We start from the raw sequence: 24,316 nt of genomic DNA, 5'->3' as shown, positions 1-24,316 counted from the left end.
AAAACACCTGCCTGAAGTCAAGAGGCAGGGAGTTCCAGGGGTTAGGTGCTGCTGCACGAAAATAGCCATCTTATGGGTGGGAGGCTGACATGGCACCCGTAAGGTGCCAACCGCATTTGGGAGGACGGTGTACTGTTCCGGCCGCCCCACCTCAAGAAGGAGATGGTCGAATTGGGAAAAGGTCCAGAAATGGCTGCCCAAATTATCGAGGGGGTGGAGAGACTCCCCGGTGCAGTGTTTCGGACTTTTCCGTTTAGAGGAGAGGCGAGTAAAAGGCAAAATGGTAGACATTTACTTAAAAAAAATAATCCCAGGAAAACCTACGATTTACTGCCAAATCGGAACAAACGTTTCCCGCGGTTTGACGTTTGTTACGATTTGGGAGCAAATTTGCGGGTTTTCCTACGGAAAGCATCAAGACAAAAGGAACTGCGCTTAGAAATCGTGGGGCAAATGGGAAAAAATCGTAGGACACCGTGAGGATAAGCTCTGAGACAGTTTGCTGGGGAGACATACGACAGCAGTAGGCTATTGCCTGCATTCTGGGCTTCCCCAAGTCAGGATGCATGTCTAGATGGGCCTTTGGTCAGATCCTGCAAGGCCCTTTGCAGGAAAGCCAAATTTTGGAGGGTGTTCCTTTAAGATGTTGACAAGGCCAGGATCGACAGCAGCAACACAGGCCATAAGCCAGCTCCATTTACTTGAGGTTGGGATGGCCTTCCACCAGGGCGTAGCCCGTCGGCAGCTGCCCCAGGCTGTGGAGGCTCAGTCCGGTCCAGCCGCAGTCCACCAGCATCTGGTTGCGGTGTGGGTAGTGGCCAATCACCCTGGTCAAGACCCGGACGGCAATGTCCTCCAGTTGACAGGAGCCGATCATCATCTGCTGGGCATCTGGAAGGGAGAGAGGGAGGGGAGTCACTTGGGGAGATTCTCACCTAAACAAATTCAAATTAAATTGTTCCAGGGGCCACCACAGAAAAGGTCCCGCTGCTGGGAAACAGAGGGCCCGAGGGCTGCATTCCATCCTGGGCAAGATTCAGAGGGCCACAGGCCAGTGGCGGACAGGGCCACAGGTAATAGAGACCACCAAGATCTCTGTGAAAAGAGATTGATGGTGAAATCGCTCAGATCAAGGGAAATCAAACTACTGCGCTCTTCTGCCTTGGTCAGACCACATCTGGAGTCCTGTGTCCAATTCTGGGCACCACAATTCAAGAAGGATGTTGACAAGCCGGAAAGGTGTGCAGAGGAGGGCGACCAAGATAACCAAGGGTCTGGAAAACAGGCCTGATGAGGAACGTTTGAAGGAGCTGGGGATGTTTAGCCCGGATAAGAGGAGATATATGAGAGCCATCTTCAAATATCTCAAGGGCTGTGACATGGAAGGTGGAGCAAGCTTGCTTTCTCCTGCTCTGGAGGGTGGAACTCGAACCCATGGCTTCAAGTTACAAGGAAGGAGATCCTGACTAAACGTAAGCAAGAACGGCGAGAGCCATTCGACGGACCACCTTGGGAGATGGTGGGCTTTTCTCCCTTGGGGGGCTGTTTAAAGCAGGGGTCGGACGGCCATCTGCCGGGGATTCCTTTGCAGAGATTCCTGCATCGCAGCGGGTTGGACTGGATGGCCTTTGGGGGTCCCTCCCAACACTACAAATCTGAGATTCCTGCACAGTGCGCAGTGGCAACGTGGACCCCCAGGGACCCCTCTCAGACACTGCACCGGTCTTGTGACGCTGTGCCAAATGTCACCAGCTTAAGGGGCCTCCCGGATCGCTCAGGCTGATTTATTCTTTCCCTGCGGAGGACAGATTCCCCCACTATCCCTCCCAGCCAGCATGCTTTGGAATGAGCTCTGTGGGGGAAGAGAAACACATGGAAAGTGTTACTGGAAACGGAGGAGTAAATCTACATAAATTGTGGGGGGGGGGGAGTGGGAGGGAACTTCCATTTCTGGTGGATCTTTCCAGCAAAAAAAAAAACCCAGTTGGGGCTGGCATGCCATTGTTAACTTTTTCCATCTGCCTTTTTCAATGGGAAACCTTTCTGCGTGCAGAGAGCACAGTGGCAGAGCTGCCTGCGGCGTCTCCAGTTAGAAAAACGGATCTCGTGAGCTTCCACGGAGCAAGCCTCTTCTCAGCCAGAGGGGAGTTGGAGAGCTGCTGCAAGCCAGAGCCTGGCTAGCTTGGTGTTCTTTGCGGAGCTGGTGCTACCATAACGGCTTCGGTCCATCGGCGATCTATTCCTTGCACGGACCTGCCTGAGCTTTGAGATCTTCAGGGGAGGCCCATCTCTCAGCCCTGCCCCCCTCCCTGGCATGCTTGGTGGGCAGGGCCTTCCTGGTGGTGGCTCCCCCCAGGAAACTTTGGAACTCCCTGCCTAGGGAAGTTAGACCGGCTCTCTCCTCGATGTCGTTCCGCCGGCAGGCGAATACCTTCTGGTTCCAACAGGTTTTGGGGAACAGGCTGCTTTTGATGAAAGGACTGGCGCCATGCTGTTTTTATAATAATCATCGAATTGTAGAGTCGGAAGGGACCCTGAGGGTCATCCAGTCCAACCCCTTGCGATGCAGGAATCTTTTTGCCTAACGTGGGGCTCGAACCCACGACCCTGAGATGAAGACCCTCATGCTTTACCAACTGAGATATCCATGCACCACAGATACATGCAGTCAACTCTCAACCTTATATGGAGTTAAAAGTGTCAAGAGACAATGGAGTGCGCCTCTGGGGGGTGAAGTTAAACCAGAATTACCTCCCCGGGCCGCAAGCCTGGGCAGTGTGTTTGGAGGTCCTGGGCTGCCCAGGCAACCAGACTCCCCTCTCAGCCTCGCTGATGGGGTCCAAAGGAAAGCAGAGCAAAATGTTTGGCATCAGCTGGGCTGCAGGAGTTGCCAGAAGGAGACTCCACTCCCAATTTGTGTAGGGTATATACTCTTTTATATGCCTGTTGTCTTTGTAGTGATGAATGGAAGTGAGAGCTGGCCCATAAAGAAGGCTGATCGTTGAAGAATGGATCCTTTTGAATTATGGTGCTGGAGGAGACTTCTGCCTGATATTGGCCACAAGTACAGAATCTGCCTTTGTAAGTTATAGCTTGTTATAGCGACCATCCAGTACTGCATTTCACAGAATCATAGAATTGTACACTTGAATGGGTCCCCAGCGGTCATCTAGACCATCCCCCTGCCATGAAGGAATCTCAACCAAAGTATCCATGACAGTTGGCAATCCAGCCTCTGGCATTTCGTAGGGAAGCATGCACACATTTTAGTAAAATAGCCGGCTTGAAAAATACTCTGTTTTTTAAAAAGAGAATACCACTGAGAAAATTTGGATTTCCCTAATTATTACTGGAGGAGACTCTTGAGAGTCCCATGGACTGCAAGAAGATCAAACCTCTCCATTCTGAAGGAAATCAGCCCTGAGTGCTCACTAGAAGGACAGATCCTGAAGCTGAGGCTCCAATCCTTTGGCCACCTCATGAGAAGAGAAGACTCCCTGGAAAAGACCCTGATGTTGGGAAAGATGGAGGGCACAAGGAGAAGGGGACGACAGAGGACAAGATGGTTGGACAGTGTTCTCGAAGCCACCAACATAAGTCTGACCAAACTGCGGGAGGCAGTGGAAGACAGGAGTGCCTGGCGTGTTCTGGTCCATGGGGTCACGAAGAGTCGGACACGACTAAACGACTAAGCAACAACAACAACTATTTTAGCCCAGTCCCACCCGCATCTCTGAGCAGCCCGAGGGCCCAAGGGAAAGCTGCAGCTGTTGCCCCCAGAGATGAGAGAGCCCCCATATGCCCCTTGGGGGGCTCCCTCAAGAGGGGCAGATAGAAATAAGGGGAAAGAAAGAAAGAAGAAAGAAAGAAAGAAGAAAGAAAGACACACGCGGAGCCACTGACCCTCCTCCAGGGAGGCTTCTCCTGATCCCGCTGAGGGAGAGAGCGAACGAGAGCGCACAACAACAACATCATATACTCTTTAGCCTTTTCTTCTCCTGAAGATATCCCGCAAGACAGCAGAAGTTTAGGCTCGGAGTTTTCCTTCTCCCAGATGGGCTCCACGAGAGCCAGTGTGGTGCAGTGATTAAGAGCGGTAGACTTGTAATCTGGTGAACCGGCTTCGCGTCTCCGCTCCTCCACATGCAGCTGCTGGGTGACCTTGGGCTAGTCACACTTCTCTGAAGTCTCTCAGCCCCACTCACCTCACAGAGTGTTTGTTGTGGGAAGGGAAAGGAGAATGTGAGCCGCTTTGAGACTCCTTCGGGTAGTGATAAAGCGGGATATCAAATCCAAACTCTTCTTCTTCTTCTTCTTCTTCTTCTTCTTCTTCTTCTTCTTCTTCTTCTTCTTCTTCTTCTTCTCCCTTCCCTGGTGGATGAGCCCCATCTGTCCCTCACTTCCCTCTGTAACCCATGCAGAAACTGCCTTCTTGACTGTTGGCCCTACTGCTGGTCTCATTCGCTCAATCCTCTGGTGCCTGTCTTTGTAGCTCCCTGACTCTCCAAGGGATCAAGACCCATCAGCAAGTTAAGCCGGCCAGTCAAAGCTGTCTCCCAGGTGTGGCTGCTGTCACATGCGGGCAGCTTCTAGGAGCCCCAGGTGAGAGCAGGGTGGGGAGCAGAGGTGGACCAAGTGCCCCAGAAGGAGCAGGATGTGTCCCCCCATCCAGAGGAACTGCCCCCTCCCCCTAATACTCCATGCATCCCACGCAGCTTACCATAAAAGAGAAAGTTCCCGGGGTGGACTTCGCTGAGCTGGGCCATCTCAGGCACTGGGTGGCTGCAGGAGGGAGTGGAACCAATACTGCAGAGGGAGCAGGACACCCCGGCCTCTTTCAACCTGGAGGAGATGGGAAAAAGGTTAGATGGGCCCTCGCAAAACAAGTCAGGAGCTGGGGAAGCACAAGTCTGGGAGGTCCTGCGTTCGAATGTCGCCACCTTAGCCATGGATTCACGACACGGCGTTAAGTCAGCACCAGCCCGCTGCAGCCTGAGAATGATGGGACTACAACTCCCATCATCCCAGACCGCTGGTTTGGGGGTGATGGGATTTGTAGTCCCAAAACAGCCGGAAGCAGTGCTCTGGTTTGCACACTTGGGTGGTGAGTGCTGAATAGCCTGGAATTTCAGAGCAAAGAATTACAATGGCCTTTGCCGACCTAGGGCTGCCCAGATGTTGTGGACTGCAACTCCCATCTGCCCCCCTCAGCTGAACATCTGGCAGAACCCAGGTTAGGTATGCCGTGAGCCACCCTGAGGTCTGTGCATGGAGGGCAGCCTACAAATGTAATAAATTGAATGCTTATTGTGTTTCTAAACTGAATGTTCATGTCAAGAAGTGGAATGCTTATTACATTGTCGTCGAATGTTATTGATATTAATTATTCTAATTAGTAATTGTTGTTGTTGTTGTTGTTGTTGTTGTTGTTGTTGTTGTTGTCATATTCATTACCCTAAGGTCCCAGGGAGGGTGACGGCACTAAACCTCATTAGAAACAGGTTAAAACAACTTTATTAACCCCCAGCATTCACTGACTCAGCAGGTTATACTGTACTGCGGTTAAGGTAAAGGTAAAGGGATCCCTTCAGTTACACTGCTATAAATATGCCAAATTCTAGAAATATTCTCTAATATTGCAGTCATTTCAAATTCAGACTCCTCAAAGCACAGAAGACAGGCAGTGGTCACTTTGTGTGCATCCAATTGACACGTGGGTCTTTTGGAGACGGAAGAGGGGGTGCAGCCAGAAAGGGGTTCATTGGAGGACAGGAGCTTCCCAGGCGTACAAGTGGTTGTTTTTCTACAAGTTCCTTGCAGCATCCTTGTCATCAAAATGCCAAGCTGTATTCTCCCCACCCCATATAATGAAGCTACAGTTCCCAGCACCCTTAGCAAACTACCGTTTCCACGATTATTGGGGGTCATGCGTTTAAATGTACAATGCAGAAGTGGGAGGGAAGATAATGTTGGAAAGATGTAAGGCTGGGTGGTGGGGTGGAGTTGAAAAAAGACCATCTCTCCATCCCCTTGACCCCTCCTTGAGTTTGCAAATGGATGTGTGATTCGAACTCAGGTCTTTTTGGCTCATGTAAGCCTAGGCAGTGAACTGGGGGTGGGGCTCCTCCTTCTAAAAGCAGGCAGTGTTTAAACCCCCTTAAAACCCTTATAAGTGGTAGGGAGGCAAAACCAGCTGTTATTTTGTTTTATTTTCTTGGCTGCTGCTTTGGTGAGATGAGCCAAGGAGCCCAGAAGGCGCAAGTGTTGGCAACTCGTTTCTGTGTCCCCATATGGCCCTGCCTGCCCCCAGGGCTGCTCCCCCCCCCTCGAAACTGCCTCTTTCCCCTCATTCACCATGTCAGTTTGTGACATCACGGGGAGTTGCTAGATGTCTGTGACATCATAGGGTACCCGTAGCCAACGGCCACAGCTGGGGAAACATCTGCACAGCCCTCCCTGGCCTCACAATGGGGGGGGCACCTCAGCAGTCATTTATTAAAAATTGCCATTGACTACCAACTTTCTGTGATGTCACAAGGGGGTGTAACCCCCTCCTCCTGTGACATCACTATCAGAGTACCCTATGATCCTAGAGATTTCCCATATAATAAAAATATGACACAAAACACAGATTTGATTTCAGAAAGACGTTTATTTAGAAAAAAATTAGAAAGCCATTGATTTAGAAAACGAGCTGTCTGCGCTTCTCGTCATGACTTTCCCAGCTGGTCTCGGGGGAAACCTCGCCGGCTCTGGACGTCCCTGAAAGGCAAAGGCAAACCGGTGATGGGATGGCGACTATCCGCCAGCTTCCCCCCAGACACTTCCACTGGAATCTTTCTGACAACTTCATCCCTGAATGGCCTGCCGTTAGGCAGGTTGCAGAAGTGGAGGGCCACCAGTATCGTCGACTTTTGACTGGTTTCCCTGCTTTCCACCTCTAGGGCTGGCCGGGCAGTTTCCCCTCCTCGCTTTGGCCATCGACGTAACGTCAAGAGCTCTACGAATGCCAGCTAGCTGACCTTCTCAATTGGCAGGCCTGTTGACCTTCAGTTGAGGGCAAAAGACTCGGGTGAATGCCACCAGATAGCGTTCGCAAATATCAGCCAGCTTCGACCTCTCGGCCTCCGCTGACCTCCAAATGTGAACCTGGCTTCACCGTAGGCGCCACCACTAGAAGCCGATGGGCAACTCTCCCTCCTCACGTCATTCCGCCTAGGGACACTCACCCGCCGCCCAAAGGGGCAGCTTCCCTCCTCGGCTTGTCTGCCTGTTAATAAACAAACTAGGCTTCCAAACCAGTTTGCATCCCCTCGGTCAGTAGAGTGGCCTTGCGGCATCAACCAACACTGAATGCAAACTCTTCCGGCATCCATCCTCCCCCAACAGCCGCGCCAGGTCCATTGCCAGACGACCACCAGCTTCAGAGCTGCGCTTCCGCCGCCTTCAAGTGCGATCCCACCAGCAAGTAAACTTGAACTTGCCTTCTCCTTGCTCCACAGCATTCCAGCGCCGGGCGATCGCCTCCTTCCGCCAGCCAGCTTGCCGCCATGGGGCAGGAGGCCACCCGAGCTGAGTGCCTCCGCTGCTGCAACTGCCTCGGCTTTTGACTTGGCCAACATTTATACCCTCTCAGCTGCCAGATGTTTTTGTGACATCACAATGGCAGCCTCTGGGGAGGCATCACTCCTCTGACTCACAATGATGGCGCAGCTCAGCAGCCATTGGCTCCTAGGAGATATATAACAATCCCCTCCCCAACTTGTGCCAATAGCTGTGAAGTCCACACTGGAAGCCTGGGGGGGCAGAAGGGGGGGCATTTTTCAGCCCAGTGGTTGCATTTCCCTCCACACAACACTGGTCAAACACACAAACGAACAGAACAATGAATGTTCTACACACAGGAATCTTTTCAAGGGGTCACATGGCAGGGGGAAAGTTACCATCTCAGGAAAAAAGCACCTTTTCATCAATCAATCATTTATTGTATTTCACTAAAAGCCATTACAGATCCAGTTCCAGAAGCAGACAATCCAATAAAGCCTATTAAGAAAGAACCAGAAACAAGCAACTATTTACAATAAATCAAATTAATAAATCCTTATTAGTCTGTTTTATATGTGACAAGTGGGTCACAGTCCAGTAATAGCCAACATATTTTCACTTCTGGGTTCTGTCCCTGTAACGGTGCCAACATCTGTTCCAAAAATCTCTCTGGTGTTTTGATAGAGCTGACCATGGAGTATCTAATGGGGAAGATCTTCACCAACCCCACAATTGGATGCCCCAGAGTCATCCATTTATGTACCCCCAATGAACAACAATGCTTATAATCATTACATAGAAGTCTGGCTTGGGAATGGATATTATTTTAAAAATACTGATGTTGTAGACCTGGAAGGTCACGACAATAGATATGGTTGGCATGCTTATTTGTGGTATGAAAAGGTTATAGTACATAAGAGATTTCTTGAATCATGTTGTAAGACAATCGGTTTGTGAGGTATGGGGAAAATATAAAACATTATTAGAGCAAAAAACACCTTTGTGGCTCTCCCCACTAGAAGTGATATCCTTAAAAAAATTGAATATGAGAAACGTTAAAGGAGCTGTTAATGGAAGTAGATCATCAATTGAAACTGAAAAGGTTTGAAGATATAAGACAATTATTAACTGATTGGTTACAATATCATCAATTAAAGATATATTCAGGTTGGACAAAAAGAATGGTTTTTGTACGGAAATATCAAATTCGAAGAAGAGCTGCTGGAGAATAAAACAAAATCGCTTTCAGAAATGTATAAAATAATACTAGAATGGAGTACAAAAGATGAAGGGGTCAAATCTGTAATGATACACAGGTGAAAATGAGGTAACAATGGTATTTAAATCCTGGTAATTAGGGACGTCCTAAGGAAAAATGGGATATTCCGGGATAAAATCAGAAACTGGGATGGCTTCTCTAAATCAGGGGCATCCCTGGGAAATAGGGACACTTGGATAGTTGGGGGGTGGGGGGTGGGGCTGGCAATATTAGGAAGAATTGCCAGATGTTCCCAGAACCAGTGCTTTGAACTATGTGATTAATTGGCAAGGCAAGGGAAAGAGCTAAACGCTCTCTTGCTGGTTCCAGACCCCAGGCACCCTCTTTCGTTGTTCCCATAAGGGGGCGGGGGAAAGAGCAGCTTTTATCACTTTATAGCATTATATTCATAAATGAAATAAATAATAATGATAACCATATGTTCAGGCTGCCCTTGAATGGAAACTCCCAAGAAAGTGGGTGCAATAAACTGTGACATTTGGAATAAACGCAGAAATCCATAGCATGGTCAGAACCTGCAAATCTCCCATTAGAACGTAAGGAGAGGCTGCGGGATGAGGCCAATGGCCCATCTAGTCCAGCATCCTGTTCTCACAGGAGCCAGCCAGGGGCCTGTGGGAAACCAGCAAGCAGGATTCAAACACAAGAGCATTTCTTCCCTCTAGGGTTTCCAGAAAGAGGTTTTTGGAAGCGTTGCTGTGGAGGCAGAGCACAGCCATCCTGGCTAGTAGCCATCATTTGCTCTCTCCTGCTCCATGAATTTGCCAAATCCTCTTTTAAAGCCATCCAAGTCGGTGGCCATGCCTGCCTCTTGTGGCAGGGAGTTCCATAGTTTCACTCTGTGCAGAGCGAAGAATTGCTTTCTTTTATCCGTCCTGAATCTTCCAATATCTGCCTCCATTGAGGATGGATTCTTGGTTTGCTCAAACACAGGCATTCTGCGTCAGGTGTCATATATTCAGAAACCATCTTCCTGGGAGTCCAGGATGACCGGCTCAATTCCTTACAAGCCTTTTCCCACCTGGTCTGGGCAGGCAGAGCATGGACTGACTCCAACTACAAAAGCTGAGGCTGTTGAACAGTCTCCTGGGCTGGGCTGTGTTTGGAGGGTTGTTGCTCTTGGTTTTTTTTGCATCTTGGTTTTAGCTCTTGTTGTGATCTGTGTGGAAATGGTTCCATTTGGTTGTGCATTTTTTAAAATGTTTTATTTAGCTCAGATGGTGGAGAACGAGATTTTTCTTTTCAGGGTTGTGGGTTCGAGCCCCACCTTGGGCAAAAGATTCCTGCGTTGCAGGGGGTTGGACTAGATGACCCCCCGGGGTGCCTTCCAACTCTGCAATTCCATGACCACCTTTGTGATGCTGTAATTACACAATTTTTCCATGTCAAAAGCCGCCTTGATCACAGTCTGAACTGCGGAAAGGCCAGGATACAAATAATTACGTGTGCATGCATGTCTATTGCTCAGGATTCTATCCAATTCTGCAGAGTGTTTGAGGACTGGGAAATTCGTGGGGAAACCAAAATACTTGTTTGCAAAGCTATGGTACCAGAAACCTTACTGTATGCTTGTGAAACATGGACCACTTATAAACGCCATCTCCATCTCCTTGAAAGATTCCATCAACAGTGTCTCCGAAAAATTTACACATCACTTGGGAAGACAGGCAAACTAATGCCAGTGTACTGGAAGAAGCAAAGATCACCAGTGTGGAAGCATGATTCTTCAATGTCAACTTCGTTGGACTGGCCATGTTGTGCGGATGCCTGATTATCATCTTCCAAAGCAACTACTCCATTCCCGAACAAAAAAATTGAAAGTGTAATGCGCTGGTGGTCAACAAAAGAGATTCAAAGACTCTCTCAAGGCAAATCTAAAAAAAATGTAGTATAAACACCGACCACTGGAAACACTGGCCTGCGAGCGCTCCAAATGGAGAACAGCCTTTACCAAAGGTGTCATGGGCTTTGAAGACACTCGAACTCAGGACGCAAGGGAGAAACATGCTAAGAGGAAGGCACACTTGGCAAACCCTCATCATGATCAACTCCTGCCCAGAAACCTACGTCCCCACTGTGGAAGAAGTGTGGTTCCAGAATTGGCCTCCACAGTCACTTACGGACTCATTGTTAAAACCATGTTTATGGAAGACAATCTTACTCGGCTACGAGGGATTGCCAAAGAAGAAGTTGCTCACGATTCTATCCAACTGCAGTCCTGCAGGTTTGGAAGCACCGAGAAATTCAAATGGGATTTATTTTGCCCACTGAAGTCACCTCTCCTCCCAAATCTTGTTCTTCACACCGACCCAGAGTGTTTGAACATAACTAGCAGTGGTATTTGGGCACGTCACTGAGTTTTCTGCACATTCAGGGTCTGTCCGGAGAGGAGAGGGGGTGACACAGATAGGACCCACTCCCTGCGTTGCTGCGGTGAGACCACATCAGGGCCGTGGAGTTGTTATTAGCCCAGGCTGGCATAGCTGAGCTTCCCCCTCCTGCCTCCCTGATCTTATAAACCGGTGGCTCCCAAACCTTTCGAGCCACTGCCCGCTTCCCATATAATGAATGTGGCACAAAACAAACATTTGTTTTCAAAAAGACCTTTATTTGGGGAGGGGGAATTAGGAAGGCATTTATTTATTTAGAAAACTGAAGGTGGCTGTCTGAAGGTCCTGTGGTTGGGCGACTGTCCCTGGAAAATAGGAGCACTTGTAGGCTTTGCTTTCAATGTGGGGTCATTTTACATTACATTTCCCTCTGAATTCCGTAAGTGGTGGGGTGACAAGACAGTTGTGATTTCTTTTTATTTTCTTGGAAGCTGCTTGGTGAGAGGAGCCCAGAGGCGCGAAATGTTGGCAACTCGTTTCTGTGTCCCCCAATGGCCCTGCCTGCCACCAAACTCCCAGGGCTGCTTCCCCCCAAACTGCCTCCTTCCCCTCATTTGCCATGTCCGTTTGTGACATCACGGGGAGTTGGTAGTTGTCAATGACATCATAGGGGGTCTGTAACCAACGGCCACAGGTGGGGAAACATCTGCACAGCCCTCCATGGCCTCACAATGGGGGGGCCACCTCAGCAGTCATTTATTAAAATGAGGTGCCCCCATTGTGAGGCCTGGGAGGGCTGTGCAGATGTTTCGCCAGCTGTGGCCATTGACTACCAACTCCCTGTGATGTCACAAGGGGGTGAAACCCCCTCTTCCTGTGACATCCCTCCAGAGAGGAGTACCCTATGATCCTAGATATATCTCATATAATATAAATATGGCACAAAACACAGATTGATTTCAGAAAACTGTTATTTAGAAAATAAATTAGAAAGCCTTATGTAGAGAAACAGGAGCTGTCTGGCTTACTGTTAAGTCCTGCGGTTCTCTTCATGACTTTCCCGGCTGGTCTCGGGGGAAACCCGCCGGCTCTGGACGTCCCTGAAAGGCAAAGGCAAACAGATGAGTGGGATGGCCAACGTCCGACAGCGTCAAAGCAGACACCACCCTGGCTAATGCCTGGCAACTTCATCCCTGGCTGGCCTGCGCAATGGGCAGGCTCCCGGAGGTGAAGGATAACCAGTTTTCGTTCACAAATGGAAGCCAGCTTCATCTGCCTTGCAGCAACCGCTGGCATCCAAATGTGAAGTCCGCTGGCTCCAGCTGAGCACCTCCATGGCTGTGCCGGGCAGCTTCCCTTCTCTCCTTGGCCACCCGTTTAATGTCAAAAGGCCGCCATTCAATTGGTAGGCCCTTTGTCATTAAATTGATGGGCCAAAACATGGGTTAATGCCAGCCAGCTGTTCTTGTGTTCAGTCGTGTCCGACTCTTCGTGACCCCATGGACCAGAGCACGCCAGGCACGCCTATCCTCCACTGCCTCCCGCAGTTTGGCCAACTCATGTTAGTAGCTTCGAGAACACTGTCCAACCATCTCATCCTCTGTCGTCCCCTTCTCTTTGTGCCCTCCATCTTTCCCAACATCAGGGTCTTTTCTAGGGAGTCTTCTCTTCTCATGAGGTGGCCAAAGTACTGGAGCCTCAACTTCAGGATCTGTCCTTCTAGTGAGCACTCAGGGCTGATTTCTTTAAGAATGGATAGGTTTGATCTTCTTGCAGTCCATGGGACTCTCAAGAGTCTCCTCCAGCACCATAATTCAAAAGCATCCATTCTTTGGCGATCAGCCTTCTTTATGGTCCAGCTCTCACTTCCGCTACATTACTACTGGGAAAACCATAGCTTAACTATACGGACCTTTGTCGGCATGGTGATGTCTCTGCTTTTTAAGACGCTGTCTAGGTTTGTCATTGCTTTCCTCCCAGAAGCGGCGTTCTTCTAATTTCGTGACTGCTGTCACCATCTGCAGTGATCATGGAGCCAAGAAAGTAGTAAATCTCTCACTGCCTCCATTTCTTCCCCTTCTATTTGCCAGGAGGTGATGGGACCTGTGGCCATGATCTTAGTCTTTTGATGTTGAGCTTCAGACCATATTTTGCGCTCTCCTCCATATTTTGCCAGCCAGTATGCGTCCACAAATAGCAGCCAGCTTCATCAGCCTTGCGGCCTCGGTTGGCGTCTATTTGTGAACAACCTCCCGCCCACTACCTAGCGGCAGCTTCCCTCCTCGGTTTGGCTGCCTGTTATAAACAAACTAGGCTTCCAAACCAGTTTGCATCCCCTCGGTCAGTATAGTAGCCTTGCGGCGTCAACCAACACTGAATGCAAACTCTTCGGCAGCCACACCACCAAACAGCCTGGCCAGGTCCATTGCCAGGCGTCAGCCAGCTTCAGAGATGAATATCGGCACTTCAAGTAGCGATCCCACTAGCAAGTCAACATGAACTTGCCTTCTCCTTGCTCCACAGCATCCCAGCGCTGGGCGATTGCCTCCTTCCGCCTGCCAGCTTGCTGCCACCCGATGGTCTCGGGGAAAACCTCACCGGCATTGGATGTCCCTGAAAGGCAAAGGCAAAGGCAAACCGGTGATGGGATGGCGACTATCCAACAGCGTCCACCCAGACACTTCCACTGGCTTCTGTCTGACAACTTCACCCCTGACTGGCCTGCCGTTTGGCAGGTTGCAGAAGTGGAGGGCTACCAGTATCAACATCCACATGTGAACTCCACTGGTTTCCCTGGCTTCCACCTCTAGGGCTGTGCCGGGCAGCTTCCCTCCTCGCTTTGGCCATCGGCTTAATGTCAAGAGGTCTAGGCCTGTTGACATTAAGTTGATGGGCCAAAGCTACAGGTGAATGTCACCAGATAGCGTCCACAAATATCAGCCAGCTTCATGGGCCTCTCGGCCTCCGCTGACATCCAAATGTGAACCTGGCTTCACCTAGGCGCCACCACTAGAAGCCGATGGGCAACTTTCCCTCCTCACAGTTCCGCCTAGGGACATTCACCCGCTGCCAAAGGGGCAGCTTCCCTCCTCGGTTTGGCTGCCTGTTAACAAACAAGGCTTCCAAACCAGTTTGCATCCCCTCGGTCAGTATAGTAGCCTTGCGGCATCAACCAACACTGAATGCAAACTCTTCCGGCATCCGTCCCCCCCCAACAGCCGCGCCAGGTCCATTGCCAGACGTCCACCTGCTTCAGAGCTGAGTTTCTGCCGCCTTCAAGTGCGATCCCACCAGCAAGTAAACTTGAACTTGCCTTCTCCTTGCTCCACAGCATTCCAGCGCTGGGCGATTGCCTCCTCCCGCCAGCCAGCTTGCCGCCATGGGGCAGGAGGCCACACGAGCTGAGTGCCTCCACTGCTGCAACTGCCTCGGCTTTTGACTTGGCCAACATTTATACCCTCTCAGCTGCCAAATTTTGTTGTGGCATCACAATGGCAGCATCTGGGGAGGCATCACCCCTCATACCTCACAATGATGGGCACAGCTCAGGAGTCATTATCTCCAAGGAGATATGTAACACCCCCCTCCCCAATTTGTGCCCATATCTGGCAACATCTGGAGAGGCAACACCATCACCCCTCATACCTCACAATGATGGGCGCAGCTCAGCAGTCATTATCTCCAAGGAGATATATAACACCCCGTCCCCAATTTGTGCCAATATCTATGCAGCCACACAGGAAACCCAGGGGGGCAGGAGGGGGGCATTTTTCAGCCCAGTGGTTGCATTTCCCTCCACAGAACACTGGTCAAACGCACAAATGAACGGAACAATGATAGTGAGTCTCATCTATGCACAGGAATCCTTTCAAGGAGTCACATGGCAGGGGAAGAGTTATCATCTCAGGGAAGAAGAAAGCACTTTTTCATTGATTGATTGATTGATTGTAGTTGAATAAAAGCCATCACAGACCCAGTTCCGGAAGCAGCCAATCCAATAAAACCTATTAAGAAAGACCCAGAAACAACCAACCATTTACAATAAATGAAATTAATGAATCCCCTGCACAATTTACAGCTTTTTCTTTTATGTGACTAGCAGAAACTTTTAGCGGCTTTTCCCAATAAGGCTGTTTTATATGTGACAAGGGGTCGCAGTCAGTTAATCGATCCTCCTCCGACTGCACTGACTACCAATTAGTTTCCAGCACAATTCAAAGTGCTGGTTTTGGCCTATAAATCTTTAAACGGCTTAGTGCTGCAATACCTCAAGGACTGCTTCTTCCCGGACCCTGTGATCATCTTCTGAGGCCCTCCTTCAAGTGCCTCTTCCTTGAAGGTCAGGAGGGTGGCAACACAAGAACGGGGCCTTTCGTGCAGTGGCTCCCCGTCTGTGGAATGCTCTCCCCAGGGAAGTTCGCCTGGCACCTTCATTACACCTTTAGGTGCCAGGCAAAAATATTCCTTTTTAACCAGGCCTTCGGTTGACCTGACTAATATCCAATACCCTTTTAAAATGTGCTCTTTGGGGGGGGGGGGTTATTGTGTTATTTTTTGGGGGGTTGTGTTTTTGTTTTTGTTTTGTTTTTACATGTCATGGTCTTGCTTGTGAAGCGCCCCCTGAGACCTCCAAGTATATAAATTGAATAAATTGAATTAAAATTACTTTCCAGGGGAGTCTCTCCATCCCTTTGGTCGTTTGCCTTGTCCTTTTCTGTACTTTCCCAAACTGCTCAATATTATTTTAGTTGCTGCTTATTTTAGGGCTGGGCTGGGAACCAACCTGTTGAAGGGCAGCCTGCTTCTTCAGACTCTTCCCCCTATGCAAAGGGGGCGCCCTGGCGCTTTTAAGGACTCCCCTGGCACCCTTGCAGAAAGTATAAACGGTGCCAAAAGGAGGGAAGGGAAATGTTTTTGGCATCCTACAGAGACTTCAGCTCAGAGCCTGGAGAGAATCAAGAGGATCCAGCTCTGGGAGAGACAGGCAATAAATAACAGGGCAAGGCCTGCTGTTCCGGGAAGGGAGCCAGAGCCATCTTCCAGGCCCCTCAGCACCCCTATTCCCTAACAGCTCCTTTTGGGCACAGACCAGCAGACAATTTGCATTATCACGATTGCGGTTCTAGCCTTTCCCAGTTACCAACTATGGTTATTTTTCTTTCAGAGGCGATGGGGGGGGGGGTTAAGCAGGGCAGAACTCGGAATGCTACAAAGCAGGGGTGGGTGACCCCTTTTTGGCCCAAGGGCCACGCTGCCTCTTAGCAAACAATCTGAGGCCACATGGCAGCAGTGAGTGTGGCCCTTCATGGGCGCAAACACACAAAGGGGTCTGGAAACTCAACTTTTCCACTCCATCTCTGCTAACGGCATCTCTGGGAGGTTTATAACGGTGGTTCTCAGTGTTCATGGTAGCACCCCCAGGGGCAGTGGGGATATCCTAGAGGGGACAGTAAGAGGGAAAGGGGCAACAGGTCGCACTTTGGAGCTGAAAATGACCCCGGACTTCGAAAAGGGGTATAACTGAATTACGTTCGTGCAGCTGGTGGAACCGATCCAAATAAATGGTTTGAATCGGATTCTGAATCGGAATCATAGCATTGGAAGGGATCCTGAAGGTCATCTTGTCCAACCCCCTGCAACACAGGAATATGCAGCTGTCCCATACGGGATCGAACCTGCAACCTTGGCGTTATAGGCAACGCAGTCCATCCAACTGAGCTAATCGTGCAATTAAATTGTTACTGCTCTGAATCATACTGTGTCACTACCTTCCTCGTGGGTGTTGTGCAAACCGCTGTTCTGAGCAACACTTTTTTTGGGGGGGGGTTGAGGGCATTGGGGATGAGTTTATGGAACCAAGAGGCAGCGCCAGACACTGGGCTCTCTCTGTTCCCTTGTTCCCTCTGGCCACCCCCAACCCCCGGCTTGTGGCCACTGGAACGTTGGAGGGCAAAGGAATAAAACCAGTGGGCTGAAGAAACGGGTTTCTGGGTTGTCCTCTCCAGATATTGGCACAGATAAGGCTGCTTCCTATCTATGACCCTGTGGTGTCTCCATACAAACGCAATTCACGTGGAAAACCAGCATGAGAAAGTGCTTCTCTTGGTGTTGGCTAGGGACAGGGCGGTCCATCAGCTGTCTCTTGTTGAGTGGAAGGTGTGTGTATATGTAAAATATGGTTTTTGGCCTAATAATGCCTCTCCCATTTAAATGACAGGTTGTATTTTGTAAGATTAGAGCAGAAACCAAAAGGTTTTGCAATACTCCAAGAAGAGAAGGACAATTCAATAACACCTCTTATTTCCTTGCGCCCCAAGGGATATAAGCATAAACGTGAAATCCCATAAACTCGCATTGGTTCGGGCGTTGAGGAGGCATTGGTCTTGGGGGTGATACAGTTCTGCAAATATGATTGCAGACTGAATCTGTTGTTTTGGGCTAGAGCAGGGTCTGCAACCTTTAAGACACAAAGAGCCACTTGGACCCGTTTCCAAAGGAAAAAAAAACCTGGGAGCCGCAAAACCATTGCGACATTTAAAACAAATATAACGCTGCATATATTGTTTTTACCTTAATGCAATAATAATAAATAACGTATAGGAGCCAATGCAAAGTATAATTAGTAAAAACAACAAGAATAAGTTCTTACTTTTTTGCATTGACTCAGGGGCGTACCCAGGATCAAAACTGGGGGGGGGGGCAAGCCATGGTCCTTCAGGTTGTGACATTTCAGCACGGAAAGGCGAATGAAACCAAAATTTTAGGGAAATTATATATAATTATAGCAGTGCTTTATTACAGTAGTTATTACAATTATTTGCTTGGTTTTTTAAAATTTTTATTCTAGTTACATGTCTTATACCAGGGGTGGCCAACTCCCAAGAAACTGTGATCTACTTTCAGCAGTGATCTACCCCCGTTTTTTGGGGTTCAGCTCAAAGTTGTTTTGGGGGGGTGTGGTGGGTGGGAGAGAGGGCTTCCCCTCTAAGATAGGTTGGCAAGCGAACTAAGAAAGAAAGAAAAAGGGGGGTGGGAATGGAAAAGTGGGGTGGAAAAATATAAATTGGGGGTGTGGTGGGTGGGAGAGAGGGATTCCCCCTCTAAGATAGGTTGGAACGCGAATTAATAAAGAAAGAAAAAGGGGGGTGGGAATGGAAAAGTGGGGTGGAAAAATATAAATTGGGGGTGTGGTGGGTGGGAGAGAGGGCTTCCCCCTCTAAGATAGGTTGGCAAGCGAACTAAGAAAGAAAGAAAAAGGGGGGTGGGAATGGAAAAGTGGGGTGGAAAAATATAAATTGGGGGTGGGGTGGGTGGGAGAGAGGGCTTCCCCCTCTAAGATAGGTTGGCAAGCGAATTAATAAAGAAAGAAAAAGGGGGGTGGGAATGGAAAAGTGGGGTGGAAAAATATAAACGGGGGGGGGGAGAATATCTATTAAAAATATGTAGTAGTTTAAAAATAAAATAAAGGGGGGAAATCTTTTTCTTCTTTTTCCTTTTTTTGAAAACAAAACAAAAGGGGAAGAGAAAAGAAAAAGGGGGGATAGAGGGAGAAAAGGGTAATAATAAAATTCAAATAGAGTGGCTGCAGCAGCTGTGGGGGTGTTTGTTTATTTTCGTTTGTTTCTTTGTTTTAAAAATGGGATTTCTCCCCTTGGATTAAAAAAGGAGGGGAGGAAAAAAAGAGGGGGGGGTGGGAGAGCAAGGCAAAAAGCCAAAAAGCAAAAAACAGGTTTTTTTTGGGGGGGAATCGCGCCAGGCTCTGCAGCGCGCCGGCCTCGGGGCTCCGGGCCCCCGAGCCGCCCTTGGGGCCATCGTTGAGCATGTACACCGCCCGCAGCGAGCGCTGGCGAAGCACCGGTTGGCGGAGGTTTCAGAAGCAGCCCGGACGTTTTCCGCCGCCGCCCGGCCTTCCTGTTGCACGGCGGCGCAGGAAGGCTCCGAGTCCCGGCCGGGCCCCCGGGCGCCCCCCGGATCCCGCTGCCAAAGAGGCGCCGGACGGCGAGGCAGAGCAGCAAAGCCAGGCGGAGGCGGCAGCAGCACCATCCGGCGACCGATGCCGGGAAGGTCCCCCGCCCGCCGCCTCTCCGGGGGCAGGGAAGGCGCAACGGAGCCAAGCCCCACAAGGACACCCCAGCCGTCCGCCGGGCCCGACACTCCAAGGAAGGAAGCGGGCAGGCGCGGCGGGTCAGGAGGACGGCGCGGCGGGCGCAGCCCAGGCGGGCCAGGAGCGCAGCGCAGTGCCCCCACCACTCCGCGCCACAGGCAGCCGCCCCGGAGCCGAAGGAGGAGCGCCTGTTGTGCGCTCACAGTGGCGGGCCACGGCGGGGATGGCCCCGCTCCGCTCCGCCAACTGCGCTGCCGCCGTCGCACCAGGCCCCGCCCCCCGTGCCTCCCCCCGGCTGCCCCCTCCCTCCCTCCTCTCTCCCCCCTGCAAACCGCCCCTCCATCGCGGGCAGGGCTGGCGCGTCTTCCCTCCGGCCGAGGAGTTCTCAGGCGCAGTGCCCCCACCACTCCGCGCCACCTCCGCACCCAGGCAGCCGCCCCGGAGCCGCGGCAGGGCCGCGAAAGAGCCGCATGCGGCTCCAGAGCCGCAGGTTCCTGACCCCCGGGCTAGAGCTTTAATTGAGCACCTTAGGGTTGTAGATGAAGGATGTTAAGTAGGAGTTTTCAGGATGGAGAGACCAATTTCCCCACTGTTCTTTGTCAAAGGAGTTTTTTTATTATAAAAAAATGATATCTATTTGGTTTTTCAGATTAATTTTTTTAGAGATATATCAAACATAAATCATAAAAACAAGATTCCAAGGAATCTCCTGGCCTTCCATCCTCCCTTTGTGGGCCCTATTATAAATTATTTCCTCCTGCATCTTTTATAATAATTAAAATCTTCTACAAGTAATATTCCAATCCTACTAATGATTTCAACTGTTTACAATAGTCTTTAAGATAAGATATAAATTTTCCCCATTCCTTTTTGGTAATTTACTAGTGGTTAAATAACATTGGTACATCATTTTCATATGATTTTCTTTCAATGTATAACAAACTGTGAACATTAAATCCCAATTCCATAACTTCTCCCAGTGTATCATTACAGATTTGACCCGTTCGTCTTTGTATACCATTCCAATATTATTTTACACATTTTAAAAGTAATTTTTATTCTCTAACAGCTCTTCTTTAAATTTAGAGATATCAGTACAAAAACCATTATTTTTGCCCACCTTAAATATATCATTTAATTGATGGTATTGTAACCAGTCAGTTAATAATTGTCTTATATCTTCAAACCTTTTCAGTTTCAATTGATGATCTACTTCCATTAACAGCTCCTTTAAGGATATCACGTCTAGTGGACAATGCCACAAAAGTGTTTTTTGCTCTATTAATGTTTTATATTTTCCCCAAACCCCACAAACTGATTGTCTTACAACATGATCTGAGAAATCTCTTATGTACTATAACCTTTCATACCACAAATAAGCATGACAACCATATCTATTGTCATGACCTTCCGGTCTACGATATCCATATTTTTAAATAATATCCACTCCCAAGGCAATGGCTTGGTCAAAGGAGTTTGGCCAGACTTCTATGTGATGGTTATAAGCATTGTTGTTCATTGGGGGTACATAATAGGAGGACTCTGGGGGAATACCAGTGGGGTTTGCCTTGATTAGAGGGTCCCAAGTACTAGTAGATCTAGTTCAAGGAGCAAGATTTATCTTCAATCCATGTCTCAAAACACTCCCCTTTGGGACCATTTGCTGAAATCCAACCACACCAGAGCCCAAGACTTGCATACACTGACCTCTCCCTCCCTGAGAAATGCAGTTACAGCTTTCCGCTTTCCAAGGATGCCACATCAGTCTGAGATGGAAGAGACAGGAAAGTTCCAAGGTAGTTAAGATTATTTGTGGGGAGAAGATCTTCCCCACTACATACTCCATGGTCACCTCTATCAAAACCCCAGAGAGATTTTTGGAACAGACGTGGGCACCGCTACAGGTACAGAACCCAGAAGTGAAAATAGGTTGGCTATTACCTGATTGCGACCCGCTTGTCACATATAAAACAGCCTTATTGGGATTCATTAATTTCATTTATTGTTAATGGCTGCTTGTTTCTGGGTCTTATTAGGTTTTATCGGATTGGCTGCTTCTGGAAAAGGATCTGTATATGGCTTTTATTCAAATACAATAAATGAATGATTGATGAAAAAGTGCTTTTTTCCAGAGATGATAACTTTTCCCCTGCCATGTAACTCCTTGAAAAGATTCCTGTGCATAGATGAGTCTCACTTTAATTGTTCTGTTCATTTGTGTTTTGACCAGTGTTCTGTGGAGGGAAATGCAACCACTGGGCTGAAAAATGCTCCCCTCCTGCCCCCCTGGGTTTCCTGTGTGGCTGCATAGATATTGGCACAAATTGGGGAGGGGGGGTGTTATATGACTCCTTGGAGATAATGACTCCTGAGCTGCGCCCATCATTGTGAGGTAAGAGGGGTGATGCCTCCCCAGATGCTGCCATTGTGATGCCACAACAAAATTTGGCAGCTAAGAGGGTATAAATGTTGGCCAAGTCAAAAGCCGAGGCAGTTGCAGCAGTGGAGGCACTCAGCTCGTGTGGCCTCCTGCCCCATGGCGGCAAGCTGGCTGGCGGGAGGAGGCAATCGCCCAGCGCTGGGATGCTGTGGAGCAAGGAGAAGGCAAGTTCAAGTTTACTTGCTGGTGGGATCGCACTTGAAGGCGGCAGAAACTCAGCTCTGAAGCAGGTGGACGTCTGGCAATGGACCTGGCGCGGCTGTTGGGGGTGGACGGATGCCGGAAGAGTTTGCATTCAGTGTTGGTTGATGCCGCAAGGCTACTATACTGACCGAGGGGATGCAAACTGGTTTGGAAGCCTTGTTTGTTAACAGGCAGCCAAACCGAGGAGGGAAGCTGCCCCTTTGGCAGCGGGTGAATGTCCCTAGGCGGAACTGTGAGGAGGGAAAGTTGCCCATCGGCTTCTAGTGGTGGCGCCTAGGTGAAGCCAGGTTCACATTTGGATGTCAGCGGAGGCCGAGAGGCCCATGAAGCTGGCTGATATTTGTGGACGCTATCTGGTGACATTCACCTGTAGCTTTGGCCCATCAACTTAATGTCAACAGGCCTAGACCTCTTGACATTAAGCCGATGGCCAAAGCGAGGAGGGAAGCTGCCCGGCACCCTAGAGGTGGAAGCCAGGGAAACCAGTGGAGTTCACATGTGGATGTTGATACTGGTAGCCCTCCACTTCTGCAACCTGCCAAACGGCAGGCCAGTCAGGGGTGAAGTTGTCAGACAGAAGCCAGTGGAAGTGTCTGGGTGGACACTGTCGGATAGTCGCCATCCCATCACCGGTTTGCCTTTGCCTTTCAGGGACATCCAATGGCGGCAAGGTTTTCCCTGAGACCAGATGGTGGCGGCAAGCTGGCCGGCAGAGGAGGCGATCGTCCAGCGCTGGGATGCTGTGGAGCAAGGAGAAGGCAAGTTCAAGTTTACTTGCTGGTGGGATCGCACTTGAAGGCGGCAGAAACTCAGCTCTGAAGCTGGTGGACGTCTGGCAATGGACCTGGCGCGGCTGTTGGGGGAGGACGGATGCCGGAAGAGTTTGCATTCAGTGTTGGTTGATGCCGCAAGGCTACTATACTGACCGAGGGGATGCAAACTGGTTTGGAAGCCTTGTTTGTTAACAGGCAGCCAAACCGAGGAGGGAAGCTGCCCCTTTGGCAGCGGGTGAATGTCCCTAGGCGGAACTGTGAGGAGGGAAAGTTGCCCATCGGCTTCTAGTGGTGGCGCCTAGGTGAAGCCAGGTTCACATTTGGATGTCAGCGGAGGCCGAGAGGCCCATGAAGCTGGCTGATATTTGTGGACGCTATCTGGTGACATTCACCTGTAGCTTTGGCCCATCAACTTAATGTCAACAGGCCTAGACCTCTTGACATTAAGCCGATGGCCAAAGCGAGGAGGGAAGCTGCCCGGCACAGCCCTAGAGGTGGAAGCCAGGGAAACCAGTGGAGTTCACATGTGGATGTTGATACTGGTAGCCCTCCACTTCTGCAACCTGCCAAACGGCAGGCCAGTCAGGGGTGAAGTTGTCAGACAGAAGCCAGTGGAAGTGTCTGGGTGGACGCTGTTGGATAGTCGCCATCCCATCACCGGTTTGCCTTTGCCTTTCAGGGACATCCAATGCCGGTGAGGATTTCCCTGAGACCAGATGGTGGCGGCAAGCTGGCCGGCAGAGGAGGCGATCGTCCAGCGCTGGGATGCTGTGGAGCAAGGAGAAGGCAAGTTCATGTTGACTTGCTAGTGGGATTGCTACTTGAAGGGCCGATATTCATCTCTGAAGCTGGCTGACGCCTGGCAATGGACCTGGCCAGGCTGTTTGGTGGTGGATGGCTGCCGGAAGAGTTTGCATTCAGTGTTGGTTGGTGCCGCAAGGCTACCATACTAACCGAGGGGATGCAAACTGGTTTGGAAGCCTAGTTTGTTTAGTAACAGGCAGCCAAACCGAGGAGGGAAGCTGCCGCTAGGGCAGCGGGTGAATGCCCCTAGGCGGTAACCCTGCGTTCTGCATTTGCATTTAAATGATGTCAGTGGACGCCCTAAGCTGAAGCTGGCTGATATTTGTAGGTGCAGGCCAGCTGGTAGTGGGCGGGAGAGTTGCCCCTTTGGCTTCTAGAGGAGGCGTCTAGGTGAAGCCAGTGTTCACAAATAGACGCCAACCGAGGCCGCAAGGCTGATGAAGCTGACTGCTATTTGTGGACACATACTGGCTGGCATTCACCCATCTTTTGGCCCATCCATTTAATGACAAAAGGCCTACCAATTGAATGTCGGCCTTTTGACATTAAACGGGTGGCCAAGGAGAGGAGGGAAGCTGCCCGGCACAGCCATGGAGGTGCTCAACTGGAGCCAGCGGACTTCACATTTGGACACCAGCGGATGCCGCAAGGCAGATGAAGCTGGCTTCCATTTGTGAACAAAAACTGGTTATCCTTCACTTCCGGGAGCCTGCCCATTGCGCAGGCCAGCCAGGGATGAAGTTGCCAGGCATTACCCAGGGGAGGTGTCTGCTTTGACGCTGTCGGACGTTGGCCATCCCACTCATCTGTTTGCCTTTGCCTTTCCAGAGCCGGCGA

At 50.0% G+C, this 24,316-nt stretch overlaps 1 protein-coding gene across 1 annotated transcript in view; it reads right to left on the bottom strand.

Annotated features, from left to right (window-relative positions):
• Positions 1 to 24,316, bottom strand: part of LOC117056155 (D-threo-3-hydroxyaspartate dehydratase-like) — a 56,607-nt gene that overhangs the window by 2,230 nt on the left and 30,061 nt on the right. Inside the window, 2 exon segments of the mRNA XM_033166327.1 lie at positions 702 to 891; positions 4,721 to 4,842. Of these exon segments, the coding sequence (XP_033022218.1) occupies positions 702 to 891; positions 4,721 to 4,842 (312 nt within the window).

Source organism: Lacerta agilis, chromosome 12 (assembly GCF_009819535.1).
Source record: "Lacerta agilis isolate rLacAgi1 chromosome 12, rLacAgi1.pri, whole genome shotgun sequence".
In the NCBI taxonomy this organism is placed as follows: domain Eukaryota; kingdom Metazoa; phylum Chordata; class Lepidosauria; order Squamata; family Lacertidae; genus Lacerta; species Lacerta agilis.
The sequence above is the reverse complement of the archived record's forward strand: the minus strand, read 5'-3'. Positions and strand labels throughout refer to the sequence as shown.